The sequence below is a fragment of the Manacus candei genome, unplaced genomic scaffold, assembly GCF_025592945.1.
Source record: "Manacus candei isolate 608988 ecotype Guabito, Panama unplaced genomic scaffold, ASM2559294v1 h1tg000067l, whole genome shotgun sequence".
NCBI classification, from domain to species: domain Eukaryota; kingdom Metazoa; phylum Chordata; class Aves; order Passeriformes; family Pipridae; genus Manacus; species Manacus candei.
The window spans coordinates 12,738,525-12,763,243 of record NW_026138115.1 but is presented as its reverse complement, the minus strand read 5'-3'; the positions used below and the strand labels follow the sequence as shown (position 1 = coordinate 12,763,243).

General features: G+C 37.6%; 1 protein-coding gene across 1 annotated transcript; it reads left to right on the top strand.

Annotated features, from left to right (window-relative positions):
• Positions 1-24,456, top strand: BRMS1L (BRMS1 like transcriptional repressor). The gene is made up of 10 exons (XM_051806310.1): positions 1-218; positions 7,074-7,164; positions 9,781-9,908; positions 12,105-12,184; positions 15,697-15,793; positions 16,182-16,265; positions 18,963-19,027; positions 20,436-20,475; positions 21,167-21,293; positions 22,903-24,456. The coding sequence occupies exons 1-10, from the start codon at positions 83-85 to the stop codon at positions 23,024-23,026; spliced, it is 972 nt and encodes a 323-aa protein (XP_051662270.1). The 5' UTR covers positions 1-82; the 3' UTR covers positions 23,027-24,456.
• Positions 24,457-24,719: the final 263 nt, after the last annotated feature.

Below are 24,719 nucleotides of genomic sequence, written 5' to 3'. Positions count from 1 at the left end.
GGGCGGAGCGGCCGGTGGCGGTGGCGGAGCGGCGGCGGGAAGGGCGGGCGCGGGGTCTGCAACAGCAGCGGCGGCGACGACGATGCCGGTCCATTCCCGGGAGAAGAAGGAGAATAATCACGATGAGATGGAGGTGGACTACGGAGAGAACGAGGGCAGCAGCTCGGAGGAGGAGGAGACCGAGAGCTCATCAGTCTCTGAGGAGGGGGATAGCTCAGGTACCGCGGCCGCTTAAGGGGTACCGCTGCCGTTCCCCCAGCGCCCAGCTCTGCCCCAGGGGCACACCGGTCCTGTTCCCCGGCTCCGGTGGCTGCCGGTGCCCACCCCCGCCGTGACCCCGCCCCTCCGGCCCGGCCCAGCCCTAGCTTCGGCCCCGCGGCTCCTCCTCGGGCCGCCGCGCCGGCCGGGAGGCAGTAACGTGGCGGGGCGCAGGGGCACGGAGCCCCGTTTCACCCCGAGCCGCCGGCTCTGGGGCCAGCTGGCACCCGGCCTGGGGCCGGGGCGCGCTGCCCCGCTCCGTGGAAGTGCTGTGGGCTGTACCCTGCTGGGCTTGGGAGCGTGCCCGCTGAGCGGGGTCCTCGCTGGGGTCTGCACTTAAGGGCTTGGCACACGTACATACATACATGTACACATATACATACGTGTGCATGCACGCACACATGTGTGTACGTGTATATACGTATGTATTTCTTCGTATGCAAACAATTAGGTGTTTTCAGACCTGTCTTTGAGGGGATATTGGCAATACCATTGGCCTCCTTTGCTAATCATTTCAGTTTCTGCTCTGCTGAAGGTCCTTTCCTTTTTCCGTAGCTTCCTTCTGAACTGTAGATTTGGAATTACATTAGTAGGTGAAATCTAGCTTTAAAAAATTACTTTTTCTATGCTCAGTTTACAGTGTGTTATAGAAAGGTTATGATCTATTCAAACTTTCCTTGTAATTGCTTCTTTCTGTCTTTGATTTTAACACATCTTTCCAGGTGATTCCCAGTAAAAGTTTATGGTGCCTTATTGGACTAGTGCTGAAATGGAAGACTGTGGGTGGAAAGGAAGATGGCCAGAGTTAGTGAACTGTGAGAAGTCCTGACATGGACGTGGGCCAGGGCCAGTCCTGGTCCTGACATGTGTTTTCTGGCAGCTTAAGTGATTTAGAGTGGTCTGCTGGGATCCTATCCCATGCCTATATTGACTTGTGGCCTGAGTGCTGGAAGAAGTGGGATGCCATGAACCAGACAAATTAGGCAGCTGTGAAATTATATTTTTACATCTGTTATTCTTGTGATTGATTTATTTGTGTGCTAAAGTCTTCAGTGTACAGTTATTTCTTAATTTTTGGTGTTGAATGATTTGGGAGATCTTGAAAGTTAAATTCTAGGGCTTTTATATTCACACTGACTGATGCAGTTCAGGGAAAGCCCTGCTTTGCTGGTGCTGTGTGGACTCATGGAGCTTGTCCTCATCTGCCTGTGCATGGACTAGCAAGGTGCTGAAGCCCCACAGGTGTGGTACAGACACAGCCAAGCTCACTCTGCAGAAGTAGAATGAAGACTCTTCCAGTGCTGAGAAAGTGTGGCTACAGTACTGGGAGAGGGTATAGTCGTTCCCTTAGACCTTGATCTGAGTTAATTCTCACTCTGCACCAGAGTTGATCCCCCAGTAGAGGCCTTGGTTAATCCACAGATCCAGATAATCTGCCCATGGTTTATGCAGAGCTTCCTATTAATTTTTTTCCTTTGTCCCCTTCTTCTTCCCTATCCCCCCATATCTTTGAGCTGGCAAGTATTGCTGCTAGAACCCCATTTTACAAGTTAGGTTGCTGGTCTGTGGTGTCCACCTGGATCAAAATGCTGACTGCTACTGTCCTGCCTTTCATCCTTACCCACCCCTCCTGATACTCTGTGCCTTCCTATCCCCTTTCTTGCTTGTTTGGCCTTTGTATGCTAAAGTGTCAGAAAAATAACTTGTTGAAAAGATAGCTAGTGAAAACATCTCAGTGAAGAGTCTGATATCTAAATGGGAGGCACTGGAGACTATGTAAACCAGTGGCTAGATAGACTGCAGCTCATTAGCAGCAGAAGGCATAAGTGGCAATTTTGTGAAAATATGTAAATATGTCCAACTTAAATCAGTTAACTAGATGCCTACATGTTTTGTGAATTTGGGACTAATGATTTCATGTGTTTAGTCTGGAACAGGTGATTTTTAGTTCTGGGCCGTTCTCTAATCTGAGGAAGATCTTGCATCTTGTCTAACACAATGCTACACAGGAGATGTCTTCACTCAGTGAACTGTGAACCATATCCAGATATGGGCTTGAAAGAGTCAGCAAAATTAGTATGATGTAGTGATTCTATTTCTGTCTGTATTAGCTACTGATTTGGCCAAATAAGAAAAGAGAATAAGTAGTTCTGAGTAGATAGTGCTGAGGCCCCTTATCTCCAAATTAAAACCTTAGAATATCCTGAGTTGGAAGGGACTCAGAAGAATCACTGAGTCTAACTCCTGGCCCTGCACACGACAACCCTGAGAATCACACCGTGTGCCTGAGAGCATTGTCCACATGCTTCTTGAGCTCTGTCAGGCTTGGTGCTGTGAATACTTACTTCCCCCGGAAGCCTGTTCCAGTGCCCAGGTACCCTGTGGGTGAAGAACCTTTTCCTAATATCCAACCTAAACCTCCACTGACGCAATTACAGATCTACTGCTGGGGAAGGCTGATCAGTTTTTCCTTACCCCTGTTCTCTCAAAATGATTCTGTTGAAAAACAGGGCCAGAAAAATGTTCTTGGGTTGTTTTGGTGAAACCTAAACTAGGCAGCATTTTTGTGTGCTGGTGGTTATGCTGGAATAAAAGTGAACTTGAGTTCACTTTTGGGTACCAGGACAAGCAACTGGAAGTGATCTGTTGGCAAAGCATACCTGATGCTGTGCTATTTGCAAAGTAACCTTCTCCTTTCCTTTCAGATGTGACTTATGAAAGCATGCTTCAGTTCTGTTATTATAAGAATTGTACATGAACTCAAAAGGGAATACTGTATTTTGGATAAGAAATTCATGGAGATAGCTTTTCAAGAAGTTCTGATACACGAAGTTTGTTACATCTTTCAGGAGAAGGCAGAGAGAGGATAAAGGAGGAATATCCAAGCATATTGGGCAGTAGGTGGATGAGGCACAGAGTTGTTAAGGTCTCCTTGATGAGGTCCAGGAGCAGCACTGCAACAAAACCCACTACTTACTTTGCCCATCTTAGCCTTCCAGTTTGTATTGTAGCTAGATGCCATCTGGGAATGCCCTTTCTTTATCTCTTATTCTAGCTAATCTTTATGTCTGAGAAAATGTAATTTTCTGTGGGAGAGTTTGGTGTAACATGTGTAAACTTAGCTTTTTCTCTCCCAGCTTCCTGGCTGTAGTGAGAGAATTGGCTCTGTTAGTTTCAGCTTTGAAGTTAGCTCTTTTTCAAAATTTGCCTGGTTTCCTCTTTGTAGTTCTGTTATTTGGTATTTCTAATGAAAACTTTGAAGTTTACATGTCCTCTAAGACGCTTTGGCTGATTTTTATTGAAGGCAAATATTTCTGTTGTTTTGTCCTTATCTTGCTTTCTTCTGGGATTAGGAAGGAGTAATTGTGTTTTAGTGAATGTAATCTATGAGTGTGTCTTTAAAACAACACAAGAAGCTCTCCAGATAATTTCTGTTGCATTCCACAGAGAAATGCTTTTAAGGGAGCACTTTAAATGTGATGATTACAGGAAATTACATGCTTGTCTTAGTGTCTTGACAAATATGAACATACTCCATGGCAGCATATTGCTCCTACGGACATAAGATAATTAGCACCACAAGAAAATAGTCTTAATTGAAATTAGAAATGTATTTTTTTTGGTGTTAAATTTGTCTTCTGCTTTACTTGCATTCAGCCTTTTTTTTTTCCCCTCCAGTAGATGCCTGACAATACAAAAGGTGCTGTTAAAAGAAGCATGAGTTGTCCTATCCCGTTCCTTTTGACATTATGTATTTAGTAAAGGTTTTTTATTGACTGGGATTTAGAATAGCATATTAGAGATGAATAAAAAAAGCCACAAGTTATGATTACCATCCTAGAGGAGAATTTGGCCATTTTTTAAGCACTTTATGTAGGCCAAGGCTTATTAAAAAAAGCTATTTTAGGTGCTGTTACATTTTAAGTACTATGTGGGGGTTTTTATCTTTAAACCAGGCTGCCCTAATTACTGTGCTGGACTGCTTGAACATAGTAGGAAAAAAGTGACTGTGATTTTGGAAGTGTTTAAAAGTACCTTAACTACTTAGTGCAGTATGAAAGTATGTGGGAAATCTGAGGTGTTGAGACAGGATGGGCCTATCAGCAAATGTTTTAATATGAAATGAGCAATCCCACCTCCAGTGTTGTAAATTTTCAACTGGAAAGCTGTGAGATTTGATCCTAAAACCTTTTACTTTTTCAACACTCCATATGATCTAGTCAGTATGTTGTTTAAGGCCACGGGGAAGAAATTTTGTAAATTATATCCATTAAAGATATTTCAGGACTCTAAAAACCATCATTTTATGAATCTTACTGGAGGCAGAATAAAGATGAAACAATTTAAGAGTGAATGTGAATTAGCACGTGAATTGACATTCAGTATGAATGATAAGTCAGCTGAGGGGAGACTGGAGAGTTATGTGTCATTTCAATATCTACAAGAGAGTCAGCTGTGCCCTCAGATGCCAGTGCATAACAGTTTCCTTGCAAAACAAGTTTAAAATGTAAAATGCAGTCCCCTTCCCCTCCAACAGTAGGTGTGCGCTGATCTTTAGCCAGGGTTACAGTTCTAATAGTTTTCTTTGCTTTGTAGTCCTTAAACATATACAAACAATAAAATTCATATTAACTTAAGAAAAGCTTCTGAGTGAATTCCTTACTAAAACATACCTAGAACAAAAGGCATGTTTCAGAATAAAATGGGAAAACTACTGGTATCCCAGTGCTTGTTGCTGTTTGGTTTCACAGGGAGGTGCCTTCAAATTTTAAAGAAGCTTTATTTTTATAGCACATAAATGCTTTAGACAACTCTTTGAGTAATATGATTGCCACATTCCTTAAATCTGGCCAAGCCGAAAGTTGACGGAGCAATTTTGCTTGAGTATTGCATTGGACAGCCAAATAAAACTTTGTTCTTTAATCTAATTTCCAACCTGATTCTGGTTCTACCTTATTTTTGAGAACAATATTTGATATAAAGTAGTATCTCTTAACAGCCTGATACGTTCTTCCTCCACCCTCCCCATTCAATGTATTTAAGTTCTGTCTTTAAATTTTCTTGCTCTGCTTTCAAATACTTCAGGTTATATTTTGTTTTAAAACTTTATACGCACTTTTTTGATTGTACTGACTGTAGTACGACAGACCATACTAGGACTTGGAGTCATAGGTGCCATTGTAGTACACATTGGTATGCTCTGCTGCCTGCTGGTTTTCATATCCAGGTAGAGAGGGCTAGTGTAGTTTTTAGTCCTAAAAGCTTGTAATGATTTCAGAAACAAGTTAAGTGCAGAAATCGTCACACACTGAGAGGTCTGAGTAGACATCTGAGTTAATCAGATCCTTCCAAGTAGCAGTGGCCCTGAATCTACTCCTTTCACCTCATCACCTTTACAAATTGCCATACTCTTTTGGAAAACAATGAAAATGAAGACTTGCATGCGGGCGTTCTGTAGTTGGTGTAGGAGACAGCATAAAGAAGTTAAACGTGTTTATTGGAAAAATGTGAGGAAGAAACAAAAAGCTCAGAGTTGTTTATGGTCCAGAGGAGTGAGTCCAGGCTACTGGTTTCAGGATTCCACTTTGCCTTTCTGTCAGGAGGTAGGATATTTTTTGCCAGAGTAAATGCTTACATAGATATGGCCTCCTTAGGACAGTGCCATCTCTTAAACACCTGGTCTGTTTGCACCCTTTCAGCCCCAGTTCCTAAGTGCATGGCCATCCCTTCTGAATGCTTCCTACAGCTTGATAACGGGTCAATTGTACTGTAACTGTTGAGAGCTAATTCCTGCAGATACTGCTGCTATAAAGCAGTTTCACATATCTGATTTTTAATAAGGCTTAACAAAACCTTTTTTTTTTTTCTTCTGGGAAGGGTGGGAAACAGTCAAGAATTTTGTATCTTAGTTTTTCAGCTTTCTAGTCTAAGAAATGGCAGTGGAGATAACTGATGTTCAGTAACATCAGATGTCTCAACAGAGTGGCAAAATTTTTGGCAAAACAATTGGTATTTATTATACTTTATCTTCCCAAGCTAAATTAAAAAAAAAAAAATCAGGAATATGAATTAAATCAAAAACCATGGAAAGAGTTTAATGTTAATTACTCTTGCTGCATAAAAGCATATAAAGTCAAATTTCTGCAAAGTTCTAGACTTTTAAGGCTAAGAAATATTTCTTTAGAAATGCAGCCATTTCAAATGGTCATTACAATGAACTACAGATATTTTTACAATTATATTTCAACTTCAAAGATCTCTTCAAATTGCACAGGATGAAACCTATTTCAAAACCATGTGTTATTTTTTCTTTAAAGAATTTTAATAAAACAAACCTTGAATTTTATATGACAAATGTAATGTTGCTTGCATTCCAGGGATGGCTTTTGTTTATACTGACTCAGGATACACTTGAATTTTCAGTGGTGCCTAATAATTTCTCGTGTTTAATGGTATCTTTCATCTGGTATGATACACAATGTTTAGTTTTTCTGTTTCATGCGTTCTAATGTACACTTTGTATTATCAGTCTTGAAATTTAACCTCTTGAGGTCTTACAGTGCTGTTGTTTCCTGTTTTGAGAAAAAAGAATTACTGTTTATGGAGTTTATTCTAAAATTAGGTCTAAGTTTCTTACTTTGTAGCTTATATGACAAGTGATTTCTCATATTCTGCTCTACGTGAATAATAATATAAGGGGATAAACTGCTCATGGCTAGCTATAATTCAGGCTTTCTTCATATTCACTAGAAATAAAATATCCAGTTTATTTGGTTATATATTACATTGTTCAAAATTATTCTTTTTATTCTTAGAAATGGATGATGAGGACTGTGAAAGAAGAAGAATGGAGTGTTTAGATGAAATGTCCAATCTCGAAAAGCAATTTACAGACCTTAAAGATCAGTAAGTATTTTAATGTTTTAAGTGCCTCATTTGGCAATCCATTCCATGAAAATATTGTGTGCAGCTGGTGTTTTTTTCATGTATGTGAATGCTACTTTTGGAGGAGAATAAGGATTGGGAGTTCTGAAATTATTTGCGGGCAGTTGCTTTAGAATAATTTTATGTATTTATATTTTCTTTTTTTTTTTCTGTAGGGATAGTTTTGAAATGTTTTTGTTGTGAAGGGCTGGTGTGGGTCTATTGCATCAAACTCCTTAGTAGATCTAAGGAATTGTGATTTTAGGGGAATTTATTTATTTATTTACTCGATGTCTGATTGTTTTATGTATGTAGGACAGACTTAAGTACTGTTTTTGCTAAGTAAGAAATTAGATTTGGGTTTTGGTTTTTTTTTACAGGATAGTGCAGTAGTTTTTGTAGTTGGTACCAATGAAAGTTTCTTGTGGTGACTGCAAACCAGATACCAGTACTAAATAAAATGAAAATACTGTTACCTCTCTGTAGTTCGCCATCGTGGCTAGGCTTCGCAAACGAAGATTAGTAGTTTACCATAATACCTACATAAACAGTAAAAACCTGCTAAGTAGAAGAGATGAAATTAATAGCCACAGTTATCAAAAGTGATTGTCATTTGTATTACAGCCAGATATTTGTATCATAGAATCATTAAAGTTGGAAGAGACCTCTGAAATCATAGAGTCCCACCACTGACCTAGCAATGCCAGGTCCACCACGAAACCATGTCTCTAAGCACTATATCTACACATTTTTCTGAACACTTTCAGAGACAGTGATTCCACCACTTCCCTAGGCAACCTGTTCCAATGCTTGATCACCCTTTCAGTGAAGAAATTTTTTCTAATATCCAGTCTAAGCCTCCCCTGGTACAGCTTGGGACTATTTCCTCTAGTCCTGTCTCTTTTTACCTGGGAGAACAGGCTGATGCCCCCCTCCCTACAACCTGCTTTCAAGTAACTGTAGAAAGCAATAACGTCTCCCAACAGCCACCTTTTCTCCAGGCTAAACAACCCCAGCTCCCTCAGCTGCTGCCCACAGGACTTGTGCTCCAGACCCTTCACCATCTTCATTGTCCTTCTTTGGACAAGCTCCAGCAATGTATGTAAAGTTAAATTTGTTTTTACGTGTGCCCAGACAAGCGAGATGCATCTGTTCCAGTTTAAATTTGTGGTAATTTGGCAACTAACTTAAGGTACCTGGCGAGTGAAACTTTAACAAGACTCGGTCTATTCATGGGCATATCCTTGAATTGAAAACCTAGTCAGTTGTCATGCTTTAGATGCGCCTTTATGTTGTGAGATATTTCTTTCTGCTACAGAACTGAGACATACAACTTGCTTTGTATAACAGGACACTGTGAGGTCTGGAAACAATAGGGTCTGGAAAGAATTACCTAACAAGAAATTCCTTGCTGCAGTGCCTAGAGAAGATTGTTTGTACTGCTATTTATTTGGCTGTGCGTGAAGAAACCTGGGAAATGGAACCAACTGATGAGTACTGAAGCCAGTCGGTACTGACTGGTTTGGCATTTGGAAAACTGTTAGCTTTTGAGGTCAGCCCTACTCTTCCATCTGTCCAACAACTTGGATGAAAACAGTTTGTGGAAACAAACCTTTTAGGAGTGAATATGAAAGAGGGTGGTCATCAGAGGAAGGAAACAAGTATTTTGGGGGGTTTAGGTGTTTGAGGAGTGGTAAAGCTATGGTATATGGAAAAAGGCATTGCGTAGACACATTGGCTAGTTGAGAGATAGAGGTATTTGTATGGGCTAGAAGAACAGTGATGGTGGGAATAATAGAAAAGGACCATTAGAATGATGGAAGAAGGATTATAGGGAGAAGTGGCTGTGAGTAGGGAGATGATGAAGTTGGGAAAGAAGAAAAAGATGCATAAACAATGGGATTTTTAGTCACAACCAACAGCAGAGATGATGTAATGACTGGGTCTGTCTCCTCATCCTTTCTGGGGAAACTGCATTTGGATGCTGTAAGTAGAATTTGCAGTGGTTGGTAGCATTTATCCATTTTAGGCAAATCACTGTTTGAAAATACTGGATAAATAGTTATAGTTCATCAACTGCTGCATGGTACCAAGTGCACCCAGTCTATGAGTGCTTGCTCTTATGTAGCTGGTACTTGGTGCTGTATAGTCAAATGTTAGTGACTGACCCAGTGCACTCTGCATCCAGGCTTATGTTCTAGCTAAATCATTCTGCTGTAGCTCTCTGTTAACCACCATGTGCATAGCATGCTCATCGGGGATTGAGCCCAGCAACATGATTTCAGTCCTATAAACAGAGATGCAGTTTTTTCTTCTTCCTTAGAGATGTAGATACATACACTTCTAATTGTTTACACTCACTTTCCAGAAAGGCTTAACAGACATGAATAGGATATTTCAAAAAGAAAATATGTCTTGAAAAATTCAAATGCTAAAAAATCTTCACTTTGCTTCAGTGTTCCATAGCATTAACAAAGGAATGACAAAAGAACAACTATGTTAAAAATATTTCTTCCACCTTGTGTTTTCTTCTAGATAAAATACATAGGAATACATACTTGTAAATAAAATGCATATTTTAATTTCTATTTTTTTAAGACTCTACAAAGAAAGATTAAGCCAAGTGGATGCAAAACTACAAGAGGTCATAGCTGGAAAAGCACCAGAATATTTAGAACCACTGGCAGCTTTACAAGAAAATATGCAAATCCGAACCAAGGTGGCAGGTAGGCATGTAAAATGAGTATTACTGTTTTAAGGTGTAAACTTCCTATGCAATTTAAGGCCAATCTTCTCTTTTCTTTAGAATTGTTGAAGGAGTGTGTTTTAAAGTTAGAAATCCTGTGGCATGATTTTAAATGTAAAGTAGTTTCCAAGTAAAAATGAGTAAGTTGCTTACCTCTTTGCATAAGTTGCCTGAAAACATCAAATTAAAAATATGGCTTTTTTATGTTTCGTTTACTAGCTACCTGTCTTTGGGTAGTAAGTACAAAATTACTGAGTTGAAAACTAATAATTTTTATTAGTCAGAAGATTTGGAATCAAGTCTACACAGTGGTCACTGTTGAAGAGATATGTAGGTTCTGTCTCATGAAGTGCTTGCCAGATCATCTTAGATGATCATGTTTTTTCCTGCTCTTCTAGTCTATGTGTGTTCTGCTTCTCTGATCCCATCTTCCTGTTCCATCTAGGGAAGAAGAAAAACCCTATCCTTGACAGCTTTGATCTAAGCTGAATTTTAATTATTAAAACTAATGTTTAGATAGGCTTTTATGCTCAGAGAAGAAGGCAAGAACTTTGATCTTCTTCCACTATGCAACCGTATATAATCATATGGAGCAGTGGTATTATGGAAAGACAAAGTTCTGTACTTCTCTACTGTAAATTTGTTTCATGTTACAGCTTGACTCCCTTAGGAGTAATTCTGCTGTCCAAGGGTTACGTAATACAGACTGTCAGAGATCCAAAAGGCAAACAGTCATGGTCTCTCTAGCCAGAGAAGCTATACCACTGTCTTTTCTAAGAAACTTAGCAGAAACATTGTGCAGCCAAACTGAAAATGGCAAGCCTTCTTATACTTTTCATAATACAGTTTCAGTGCTACTCAGTATGTCTTATTGGTACTTTTAACTTTGGGAATTTGAAATCTTTTGATCAGTTGCATCTCTCTCCCTCCAACTCTTTTCTGTAATGCTTTTTCTCAGCTGCTGACCCAGAATTTCTGGGTTTTAAGTTCTTAACCCAAATTTATGTGACTAGTCCTAAGTAGCCCCCTTCTGCTTTGCAGAAGGATTGTGGGTGAACTTGCAGAAGGTTTGGTATAAAAGCAACGATAATCCAGGCTTTCGATTTTCAATTTTAAATGTGATTGTCCATCTGTGCTTTCATGTAGGTGGCTATGGATATGCATTTTACATGTTCTCCTGATTGGTCTTCAGCAGCACTGAAGGTCCATGTTCCAAAGTAAAAAAAGCCCAGCATAAAAACTGCAGTTTCCTTGAGGCTGAGAATAGAAAACAGTTTTTTTTTAACTTTTTGTCCCCAACTAAATGAATTTGATAAAATTATTCTGGAGAAAGCAAGAAACTGCGAAATAGGCTTATTTGCTCTTACTATTTGAGAGCCTTGACTGTTACCTGAGAGAGGGGAGAAGAAGGTGAGAAATCCCCAAACTAAACTATGTTTAGCTAAACTTTGAATATAATTGCATCTGTGGTAGAAAAAAACCTTGTGTTTCGCTACTCTCTAAGGCACTATTCGAACAAAATATGGATCTTGACTATTTCAGCAAGTCAGAAATACAATAGAACTGTTCATAATTGTGTTGTTCATTTTCAGGCAAATAAGCAGTGACCTAGGTATGCCAGTCAGCCATGAGTATAAAAAAAACCCAACATAACATAGCAATGTAAGAAAAGAACATTTCAAATTCTAGATCAAAAATGACTTCACAGCAGAAAGATGATTGGCTTAATACTTGGAGGTTTATTATTCAGAGGAATGGCTGGTAGTAGTGTTGTTCCTCTTATGCTGTGTTCATTTATTGTCAGTTGAATTCTAAGGGAAGTTGGTTTTGAAAGTTGTTCTGTTGCGAGATACCACCAGCATGTGTGCAAACTTAACTCCTCAGGTTTCTAATCTGAAACCATTTAAGTATTTTGTGTTGAATGCATTGAGCATACTACATCAAGTCCTGTCTCTGCTTACCAGATACTTACATTTCAGATAACTCCTGAAATGTAGGATTTACTTGTTCTTATTTTTACTCTTTAAAAAAGCCAGACACTGTAAGTGCCTAATATAATATATCTGTATTTTCCACTATATGCATTTTTTGGGATTTGCAGGCAGTCTTAAAAGGGAATTCTGAAATTGGATAGTTGCTAAAGAAAGTAATATTGCTATAATTTGTATGATTACAGGTATCTATAGAGAACTTTGTCTGGAATCTGTGAAGAACAAGTACGAATGTGAAATTCAAGCCTCTCGACAGCACTGTGAGGTTGTGCCAGCTATTTCACATTGATAACTAACCTCATCTAACTTTACTGTCTGTCATGCTTTTCAAGTTCAGTGCGTGTTTTTATTCTTGCAGTTGTTTGCTATTTGAATGCAATTGCCATGTGATATTTAAGTCCAGGTAAGAGGTTATTCAAAGCATCTAAAAATTAGAATCAGAGAATATGCTGAGTTGGATGGGGACCCTCCTGACTCTGCACAAGACACCCCAGAAATCACACCATGTGCCTGAGATCATTGTCCAAACACTTTCTTGAACTCTGTCAGGCTTGGTCCTGTGACCACTTCTCTAGGAAGCCTGTTCCGCTGCCCAACCACCCTCTGGGTGAAGAATCTCTTAATATCTGACCTAACCTCCCCTGACACAACTTCAGGCCATTCCCTCAGGTTCTGTCACTGGTCACCACAGAGGAGAGATCAGTGCCTGCCCCTCCTCCTTCTCTCATGAGGAAGTTGTAGACTGTGATGAGGTCTCCCCTCAGTCTCCTCCAGGCTGAACAGACCAAGTGACCTCAGCCACTCCTTAAGGCCCTTCACCATCTTCATTGTCCTCCTTTGGGTGTTCTCCAATAGCTTAATATCTTATATTGTGGTGCCCAAAACTGCACACAATACTCAAGGTGAGGCCACACCAGTGCAGAGCAGAGCAGGACAATCCCCTCCCTTGACTGGCTGGTGATGCTTTGCCTGATGCCCCCCAGGACACGGTTGGCTTTCCTGGCTGCCAGGGCACTGCTGACTCATATTCAACTTGCCATCGACCAGGACCCCCAGGTCCCTCTCTGCAGCACTTCTCTCCAGTCTCTTGTTCCCTGATCTATACACACAACCAGACTTGCCCTATCCCAGGTGCAGAATCCGGCACTTTCCCTTGTTGAACTTCATATGGCTGGAGATTGCCCAGTCCTCTTATTTGTTGAGGTCTCTCTGCAGGGCCTCCCTGCCTTTGAGGGAGCCAACAGCTCCTCCCAATTTACTTTCATTGGCAAACTTAGTTAGTATTCCTTTGAGTCCTGTGTCCAAGTCATTAATGAAGATGTTGAAGGGCTTTTTGCATATATATAGCTAAGTCTTCTTATTTTTCATTATCAGTTTCTTATTAATAGATTCCCACGTGATTTTTTAACCTGTGTTATAAAAAGATTACCAAGAAAGTAACTAAAATATCTGACATAATTTTAGCAAAAAAACACCTTACATTTTAATAACAAAACCAAAAAAGTCTTTTTAAGATGCCTTGGACAGCTACTGATAGAACTGTCATTTCAAAAGCAGTTACAAGAAAAATATTTTACTCTCCTTAAACATAAACATTCCATTTTAAGCATCTAAATACTGGATACTGTAGTATAAGCACCCAAGAACATGTATGTCCAGTGCTGTACATAGCTGCTTAGATCCTGAGGTTTTCATCATAGCCCCTCTTGGAGTTGCTTAAAGGTGTTTTCTTCTGAGTGGTTCATGGTATTCCTGAAGTCTGTGGTTCCTACTATACCAATAAAGCAAGAATGTGCATGTGTAGTTTTAAAAAGCTTTCCATTTTTCTTGATGCCTTGGGAAAGAATTAGGTATAATGAAGGACTACTCATTACTGACTGTCTTTGCTCCTGTGAGTACTCCTGAGGTTGAACAGAATCCTCTAAGACTTTAATCTGTGATTGAATGATTTTTTTTGGCTATGTATTATTCCTTTTTAAGGTGGTCCTTGTCCCTTGTTTTCCTATTATGTCTACTATGAAACCTTAAGAATTCAAATATTCGTCATCCAATAAGGGTCTCTTGGGGTAAAAGCTCTTTAAGTTGGCAATGCTCCTTATAGGATATATATTCCACTAGAATATAACTGTTCAGCAAGAATGCCTCTGATGCCTGTAATAGCTTTTCACACCTTATTTGTCATCAAGTACTTGAAGCAGAACATGTCTAAACACAAACACTATTTAATTTTAAAATGGATTTTTAAAATCATCTCAGAACAAGTAGCACTCATTTGGCACTTCGGGTATATATTTAAATTCCCCTTGGAAATGGTTTTTTTATAATTAGGGGTTGAAAAGTATATGAAAAGAGGTCTTTCCAATTTGAATACTTTTAACTTGAAGGGAATGATAAACATGGCAGTCATTTAGTAGAGCAGGGTTCTTTGGTTTTGTCTATTGCTCATTTGTTTTGCTTTGCTCCAGCACACCATCTTGAGCATTAATAAAGGTAAATTTCTGTTGGTGTGCTGTGCTGTGGGCAGGAGCAGTCGAGATGCAGACATCTGCTCATTTGGCTGTAGGGAACTGCAGCTTCTGACAGACACATGGTAGCAAATAGCTAGATGCAGTAACCTGTGCTGCTTACGCTGTTTTTTCAATAAGTCCAAGCTCTCTATTTTCTAGAGCTGTTAAAGACACTGCTTGGTGAAAACGAATGTTAAAATCTAACAATTAGTTGTATTTCCTACTCATTCACTTTTGAAACGGTGCAAGCTTATGAAAGAGCAGTAAAGCCTTACTGCCTGATTTCCTGGAGGCTTGGAACTCAGCTTGATTCTAAGTTACCGTTCTAGAGAATTTAGTGGTTTTTTTGATGCTGCCTTTAAATGAGTAACTGATCTATACAGATGCTGTGTCATTTTAGTATATCGGTCCTGTGGGGTGGATTATAATGAGGGCAGTTTGCCACAAAGTTGATTTTCTCATTCTGAAACACTTTGAGGTGGAAGAGGGTGTAGATCACACAAGATGCTGTAGAAAATTCGTATCAGAGTATGGGTTTGTTTGTCTTTTTAGATACAAAGTGCTAATGATACGCCTAACATGGCAGGCAGTAGATTAATCTAATTGTTGGCCTTTTAAATGGACCAACAAGCTAACTTTTCTAAAGTAGTGCTTTAGAAATGTTTCTCACAGCTTTAAGCTAGACAATTTTGCTTTCACAGCTGTCTAAATTATGTCATGTGCTCAAAATTCTGCCGTGGGAAGGTAATTTTCAGATCTATGAAAATCAACAATTATAGATACTGTGGGCATAGATGATAATTCTCTGTAAATGACTGCAGACTTGTTAGTATAGGAGGCAGCTTAATAAAAAGCTTTCCAAGAAAACATCAGCTTTTGTGATTTTGTAATGAAAGGTGGCATAGAGATCACTACTTTACTGTTACTCACTGTGAATAAATCTTTGCTATCCAGAAGGAAAATACTGTGTCATAATGCAAACAGTTATTCTGGAGAGCTAGCTGCATGTTCTTGGTACTGATATTTGATAAATATATAACTATATTTTCACTTATGCTAAGTGAGTGTGCTGTCTTTAATGAGATAGGATCTCACACTAAGAAAGTGGATACAGGGAGATGTCATATGCTTTATGGCCTCTGAAAAATTTTCCCCTGAAACTACTTTTACCTTCTGATGCTACCTCTTAACACTGATGCTTTAAATTGTCATATATATTTAGATGATAGAATTTAAGTGATGTAAAAAATGTGTAATCTTGCTTTTTTAGAGTGAGAAGCTTCTCTTGTATGATACCGTACAAAGTGAACTAGAAGAGAAGATTAGAAGACTTGAAGAAGACAGACATAGCATTGACATTACCTCAGGTGGATGGAAATTCAGAGTTTGGGTTTTTTGTTGTTTTGTTTTTTTTTTTTTTATCTTCTGGTGGCTACTGATTAATTGACTGTACACAAAGTATATCTGGTGAGTTTCAGGTTATCCATTAAGATGCTATCCAGCTGTAGACTTTGGGCAGGGGGTTGAATTTAAACTTAAATCAAACTTTGGTTTAGAAATTGTCAGCATCCCTTGAGTGTTTTGAGAATATTAATTTATGCCTGCACAATCATTTAACAGCTTCATGCTGTTCAGACACAGCATCTCACCAGAAAATGTGTTATTTTTAATTTTTGGACAATGTTTTCTGCTGTAAAAAGAGTTAAACATGTAAATGTTTCTGATTCATAGCATGTTCTTATTATATCTTTTCAGAATTATGGAATGATGAGCTCCAGTCCAGGAAGAAAAGGAAGGATCCATTTAGTCCAGATAAGAAGAAACCTGTTGTTGTATCAGATATCCTTTTACTGAAATCGTTATTTTTTCTAGTAGTGTTTGCAGTTTTATAGCTACTTTTATCACATCTCATTAGTAACAAGTTGAAGTGATAATGCATTATCAAAACTGATCTTTGCATGGCAGATGTTACTTAAATTAGAAAAACCGTGTTGACGCATTCCATTATGAAAATTGAAATTGAGATTTTCTTGTCTAACTACTGGTTTTATGTAGAGAATGTTTCTAAAAATTGATTTTTCTAAATCTTAAAGAAATAGAGCTATGAGGCAGAAGCAAGTTAGGCATTGTGTTTGCAAAGGATAACCTGACTTGAATAAGGTGTAGCTTTGCTCCTCATACTGGAACATCTTTACCACAATGTATTACTTCTTAACAACTCCATAGACTTTAGAACCCTCTTTGATTAAGTGTTTAAAATTCAAAGAATTGAGATGGTTGGCAGGGAGGGTGTTTTTGGGGTTTGGGTTCCTGTAGAGTGAGTATAGTGTTTAAGAATTTTGCATTGATGACTTCGTGCTGCTGACAGCATGCAGTGCAGCTGAAACTTTTTAAGTTTTAACACCTAAGAGACAGTATCATCCTCCTCCAGAGAAAGAAAGAGATGCCTTTACAGAGTGTTCTCTCTACTCATAGTCCCTGCCTAACATTTTTATAGGACAGAGATGTGGACTCTTAGAAGTTGCCAAAATCATAGAATCATATTGTAGAATGGTTGGAGTTGAAAGGGACTAAGCAGTGACACCTTCCACTAGTCCAGGCTGTTTAAAGCCCCAGCCTAACCTTGAACACTTTCAGAGATGGGACATCCACAATTGCTCTGGGCAACCTGTTGCAGTGCCTCACTACCCTATGAGTAAAGAATTTCTTCCTAACTTCTAACCTAAATCTCTGCTCATTTAGTTTAAAACTGTTCCCCTAGTCCTATCACTATATGCCAATGTAAAAAGTTACTCTCCTTCGTTTTTATAAGCCCCTTCTAGTACTTGGAAGGTTGCAATGAGGTCTCCCTGGAGCCTTCTCTTTTCCATGTTGAACAATCCCAACTCCCTATCTATCCTCACAAGAGAGGTGCTCCAGCTGCCTGGTCATCTTCATGGCCTCCTCTGAACCTGCTGCAACAAGTCCACATCTTTCTTGTGCTGAGGACTCCAGAGCTGCATGTGGCACTCCAACTGGGGTCTCGCAAGAGCGGAGTAGAAGGGGAAAATGCCCTCCCTTGAGCTGCTGGCCACTCTGCTTTTGATGGAACCCAGGATACAGTTGGCTGTCTGGGCTGCAAGCATACACAGTTGACTCATGTCCAGAATTGTGGAGACTATCTAAAATAGACCAACTCCTAAGTATTGACCTTGTACAGTATAAAGGCCATTTTTTTATTGTTAAGTTGCTGCAAAAAATCCTGCTCCTTTCACAAGGTTTTGTAATGTTAAGAGAAGGTGGGAAGGAAGAAGTTTCTGAAAAATGTGTCATCACTGGGACACTCTCCTTCAACATGGTTGATTTACTGGAGCACATCCCAGATGGATGATTTGTCCTAATTACTTACGACTGTTCTTCTGTTGGGTTGTGTCACAAATTTAGTTTAGTAGAGAGATTTTTTTAACTAGTACTTAAAAGCCAAGTGGTATTAATCAACAGTTACAAGTGGTTTCATTAGTTTCTTAGTTCCTTTAGCAGTTTCGGTTCCAGGTTGTGTGAAAGTGTATTTTCTTTGACTCTCAGTCATCATTGTCTTCAGGATGTCCATATAAATAGCATTGGATTCTGTGAATTATGAGCTACCTTGCCATTTTAGCATATATTCCAAAACAAAAATACTAACATAGTATTAGGTCTAAAATCCCAGCAGCTTCAGGCAGTCCATAAAGTTGAAAATTCTTTCAGTTATGAAGTAAATTAATTTGGTGGTTTTGGTTATAGTTTTTAAATAGTTGTGAACTTGTCAGTTTGTACAGACCCGTGTAAAGTAAATGGAATTTTAAGCTTGCATATTCCATTTTAGGAAATTTATTTTTTAAACATCCATAGCACCTTTTCTCTAAACTTGTTTTTCAGACATGAAATGGAGAGAAGCAAAGTAAAAAGTGAAGACTGTTGTAAAGGAAGAACTGTGCTATACAGAATGTTGTTTTGAAGTTCATGTATTGTTCTGATACACACTTTTTACTTTGCAGCTGATAGGTTAAGGAAGGGGCTTTTGCCTTTCTACTTCCTGTTTTTTGAATATTTGTTATTCTTACATGTGGTGCTGACTATACTTTTCTCTCAAAGATATATGATGCAGAATGCTGTAAAAATAATTATTTTATTAAAGCTAATACTAGTGTAGGTGCTGATTTGCTGTGGTACCTTGAAATTGCAGGGAATTTTAATCGTAACTTGAATTATTGCAAATAAGAATGATTTCTTACAACTACCAGGAATGAAATGGTTGTATCTCAGTTGTTTATCTAATCCTCATGTTGAACTCCAGTAGTCTGAATGTCTACATTCTGTTACTTACCTCTTTTAATAATTTTTAAAGTTTACTTCTAGGTTGCATAATTGAAAGATATATGTGTTTGTGTGAGCTTTTACTTCATGTAGGTATTCTTTGTGTGAAAGTTTGGAAGAACAGAGATATTAATATGTTTCTACAAACATTAGAGTAATTTTATTATTTCTGTTTGAAACAGTTTTCCCTAACTTTTCCACGCCCCTATATAGTTTATATGTTACAAGACCTTGATATACTTGAAGACTGGACAACAATAAGGAAGGTAAGATGAAAGGATGAATGCCAGTGGCTATGGGTTTAGTTTGGGTTTGCATCTAGTCCTTTTGCTACTTGAAAATATGAAACTGTGTTTCTTACACAATCAAAACACAAAATAGATTTTTATTTTTTCAGTAGTCAGCTAATCCTTTCAGTTCAAGCTATGCTATTGTTATTTTTTCTGATTCTACCCAAGTAGTTCAGAGGAATCCAATAAAGTGGTGTAAGAGGTTATCTCTAAAATGGGGAGTCCATAATTTTCCATGAAAAAGTGAGCCTAAAGCCTGTATTGAGTGGATCTGCTTTGTCATAGTCTAGCACAATTGGGTAGAAACTACGATAGGATAGTCTGATAGGCTTAGACTTCTTCTTTAAATGAAGATGTTTTAAAATGTATATCATATGTTATGTTTCTACATAGTAAATTTTTTTTATTCTATGAAGATTTCTATGCTTTGACCTCTCTGTATACTTTTTTTATATAAAGTGAAAAGCTGTGTTTTTCCCAGATTACAAGAGAAACTTGGTCTACAGGAAGAGAAATTTGTTAGATGAATTGATGTATTTGCTGCATAATGCCTTTTTCAGATTTTTGTAAGACTGTTGAAGGAACTTGATGTAATGAAATGCTATCCTTGCCTTGCACTTGCAGTCAGAAAGCTTCCCCTAGTACCCTCATGCTTCCCAACTTATGGAATAGCAAACTACTTAGGTAGATTAAAAAACTTAGTGGGAAATGTCTCCCATTTTGTTTCCATCCTGTTTTCTTGTACAGATTTCCTAAACAAGAAGTAAAATGTGACCTTTCTGTGTGAACTTGTCTGACTTTTCTGTTTTTATTGCATCAGAGGAAAAGACACAACATATCTTTCCCCTGAGTTCTTTTCTGTAGTTTTACATGATTTTTCTGGAAATAATTTAAAAAACCACCAGAAAACAAAACAACCAAATGAACACTAAAAAACTCCTGAGTGCTTCTTTTTTTAATCCTACTCTAGTACTGCGTGCCATCTGGAGTTTGTATGAAGGAAAATTTCTAAGCTAATAACGTATAAATCAAAAGAATAGATTGTTCATATAGCATTTTGTTTTCCAGAATGAGTTAATGTAATTTTGTATTTTTTTGACAATTACGTAACATCAGTTTTGAGGATTTAATTAGAAAACCTTCAAAGTTATTTGGAATCAAAACTTACCAAAGAAGATGGTTTTTTCACCCTCAAAATGTTTTTTTATGTAGTTACTAAATCACCATTGAACACACCTTTTTTTTACATTTCTTCTCATTGTGGTTTTTGCATATAAAAGCAAGTATCCTGAGCTACACTGCATGTAACTTCACAGTTAAAGCTGGCAGTTCAGAAAAAAAGACTATACTTGCTGACTGACTTCATCTTCTTTTGTGTTTCAAGGCAATGGCTACACTGGGACCACACAGAGTAAAGCCAGAACGTAAGTAAACATTGTCTGGTTTCACAAGACAGAACTTGCTGTGTGCAATGGTGCAAACTGCATCTAGGCAGATTGTATTTATTTTAGCTCTGGTATACTGATGGAGGATGGGGTGAGGTAGCTGGAAGGTGTGGCTTTCATCTTTCCCTTCTCTCAGATGCTGATACTATTAGCTTGACTCCTGTTGTTTCTGTTAACACAAATTCTAGAAATTATCAACAAAAATTGAAACTTTTAAACGTGGTTTACACCACCTAATATTAGCAAGATATGCTAGGCGTTTGCACAAAATGAGGCTGAGAGCATCTGGACCTTATGGGTGTGTTCCAAAGGATTCTCACCTTCATTGCAAACTACAACCCCAAAAAAGTAGAGCCATGGGAAAGGAACTCATATTTGGCACTGAGATGAGAAGCATGTTAATGCTAGGTAAAATCAAATGTTTGGAGATGAGGAGGAAAAGGGATAGAAGGCAAAAAAGTCATAGCTTCTATTTGAAAACAAAAATATAACTTTTATCTGACTGAAAATAAAAAGGTATCTTGCTTCCAATTTTCATGCAATAATTAAGAAACAGGCTATGTTTGGAAAAAATTGTGTATTCTGTGTGAATCATTTGATGAAAGTGTATTTAAACATCCAACTGATTTCTGTGAAGTCAATACTAAATTACTTTTATTAATCATTTTAGCACCTGTAAAATTAGAAAAGCATCTACATAGTGCTAGATCTGAAGAAGGAAGACTCTACTACGATGGAGAGTGGTACGGACGAGGACAGACGATATGCATTGATAAGAAAGATGAATGTCCTACAAGGTAAAGATGAATTAGTTTATGCAGCTCTGTACATTCATGTTACACAATAGCTAGGATGATGGTATCAAAGAATAAGGCCTATTTGGAAATACTGACACATCATTAACATTTAGTAGTTCACCTTGGAAGACAGGCATTACCAAAGAAAGGTTGAGTGCTGGACTGGTGAGAGATGCTAGTAAAGGTTGGAATTCACTGAAGGTTTGTCAGGTTAGGATCTCAAAAAATTTGAGCTCTTACTGGTTCTGAATAGACTTTGAGTAATTTTTTTTTTTTTAGTATCTTAGGAATCTTGCTTTGAGAATTTGATCTGTTGGCCCACCCCAAAATAATTAATTATGGAAAAACACTTTATACTGTTGAAGATAAGTTTTGTTTTCAGTTGATCAGTGCTCTGAAAGAAAATCGTTGGAACTTTTTTACGATATTTCCTTCTCTTAAAAAAAGTTCTACCTGGGAACAGACTAAATATTACAGTGCAAATTTGATTGAATGTTTAAGATGTATAAATGTATTTTCTCTGTATGGATAACATTTGTAAATTCTAGAAGTGTGAGCGTATTTAAAATCAAATGTATATTTTACATTTTACTGAATGGGGCAAATCAGTCTAAGCCCAGTGTTGATTAAATATGATTAGATATTAAATTAAAGGAAAATTGACTTTAATTTCATATAGCAGTAGTTTCCTGTAAACTGACTATTTTTTTTCTTTCTTGTATATGGTGAAGGGGAACAAATTTTGGTTGTTTGGTGATTCTGGTGTTTGTTCAGGGCTGAAACAGGAAGATATTTTAGTAAACTATATATTCTGTCTGAAATTTAAAAAGTTCTGAATTAATTTAGCAGAACATAGCAGTTGTACTGGGCCAAATAAATATCTTAGTACCTAGTGTCTGACAAAAGCCAAAAACTGATGCTTAACAGGCAACTTCTAAGGTTGAAGAGTTTCCTACTGGGAGTTTTGTCACACTCATTATGCACTTTATTCTCTGTGTTTTTGCTTTTTTTCCCTCCCCATCAATCTACTTGAAGTTATTTTTCTCCTAGGGGAGAAAGTTTTGTTCACTCTTTGTATTAAAGGTTACCACAAGGAGCATAAAAGCAGGGCTCATGTAACAGCGGTTCGCTAAATCAGCTTTGAGTTTATTTGTTATGGTCTTGGTATAATGATTAACAGTTAGATACATTTTATGCTTTAAATCATGGCTTCAGGCTGTTTAACTTTTTTCCAAATAGTTAATATTCAATGTAATTTCAAGTATGTTTTTTTTACCATGGGTAGTTTAATGTTGTGTTTTCTATGTGTGACTACTGTTCTTTTAAAATGTTTGTATACATTAAGGGTTTTCTCATAAGGAAATAAAAGAGATAGATGGCTGAAACATTAACTAACTTCACTAAAGACACATGCAATTGTCAAAGAATTCTGTTGAAACTATCCTTTAAGTGGAGCCAGTATCTTTTGGGCCTAGCATTTACAACTAATGGATAATTTCATTTACTGTATAGAAATACAGCTGAAGTTTTGAGGTTATTTTTAGCTTATAAGATTTCTAAATTTTTCTTGTTTTTCTTCCCCTGACCTTCCTTCCCTCATTTTCTCTAGTGCCATAATTACAACAATTAACCATGATGAAGTTTGGTTTAAAAGACCAGATGGAAGCAAGTCCAAGCTGTATATTTCTCAACTACAGAAAGGAAAATATTCAATAAAGCATAACCACAACTGACCTAACTGCTAACTGGATATGAAACAAGTGGTATTGCCATGCTTGATGTGCCATGGGGTGAAAGTTGTATTTAATAGTGTTTTGTATTCCTTATACATTTACAGCAGTATCTAATGTGTATTGGTTGTGCTGTATGTAAACTTCATATGAACGGCCTTCAGAAACCTGAGGGGAGGGTAAATCATGTTGACAGACATTTTGCCTCTGGATTGGGTCCTAAAGTGCATAAGGTACGAAGTATTCTTTTCAAATATAACGCTTCAGAACTTCTCACATTTGTTAAATGAAAAAAAAAATCTGGGTTTTTTTCCATTAGTGACCAGTTGGTGTGCAAAATATGATAACAATAATTACCAGCAACTCATTTTGTTTTCAGTGACTGTGTCTTGTGGATGTAAATTTAGCCTGCTCAGCTGTTGCTTTTGAATAGATTGTAACATGCACAAGCATTCTTTTATCCAAAGTGGACTGATTTATTAAAACTATTGTCCTCAACAGTTCTGCTAGTACTGACTGTGTTATATTTTGTAAGGTTTACTATATTGCTTGTAATGAGACAAAGCCAATATTTTGAGCTATGTTTTTTGAAGAGCACTTTTCTAGTGTCAGACCCTATTCTATAGTAACGAATCATTGGTGGTTTCTTTTTTCTTGATTGCCAGGAAAATTTATGCATAAGGTAGACAGTGTTGCTCCAACCTGTGTTATGTGTAGCCCACAAAGAACAACTGTGAGGATGGTTATGTAAATGCTGTTGCATGGTCTGCATGTTTGGTCCACAGTTGTATGAAATTCTATGATTCTATGAAATACTATGAATTTTTTTTTCAAAAGGAAAATATTTCCCCAGAAATCATATATTTGGGAGAATTTACACTGACTTTTTTTCACCAAAAGCTATTTTCCAAATTTCTGTACCCCATTTCATCTTATTGTACACCAGAAATATTTCATGCAGCTTAGGAAGCTGAATTTCATTTAACGTCTTTAAGCCACAGAGAAAAGTCCTAAATCCTTGATGTTACTGTGATGTGCTTCGAGCATCTAGAATGATAGACGGGATTGTTGAAGAATTATTAATGCGTTGGTTATGTGCACTTTAATCTCCACTTATGATGATTCTTCTTGGAGAAAGAAAGCATCCATTTGCTTTAAATGATCACAGCAAATGAGAATTTTTATTGTAACATGTAAATTAATTGTCTCTTCTAGTGCAGGGTGGTGACTACTTTCCAAATGCCAAATCAGTTTCTGCTGAGTGATGCTTTTCTACAATTGTATGACATTAATCAAATGTACATAAAGTATCGATTGATATGTTGGCTTTTAACAATATGAACTGTATGTATACAGTTGTTTGATAAACTTTTTGTAATAAAATATTTGCCTTTTTTAACTTAGTATATAAATAAATGATCTGTGGTAGTGGACATCTTTTATGTTGTTTTGCTTTTTGATTTTCAGTCTTGTTGGAATTGCTGATATACCAAATGCTAAAGGGAAATATTTTTAAATTTTCAGAAGGCCTAAAGCTTTTAAAGACCTTTGACTTGCACTTTTTTCTTTTGAATTTTGAGAGTTTGTATGTATAGATTGATTGTTTTTACAATATTTAAAAAACATATCATGAAGCTTTATTCTGGGCTGTTTATAAATCAGATGTAAGCACTGTTAAGAACCTCTTAGCTGTTGA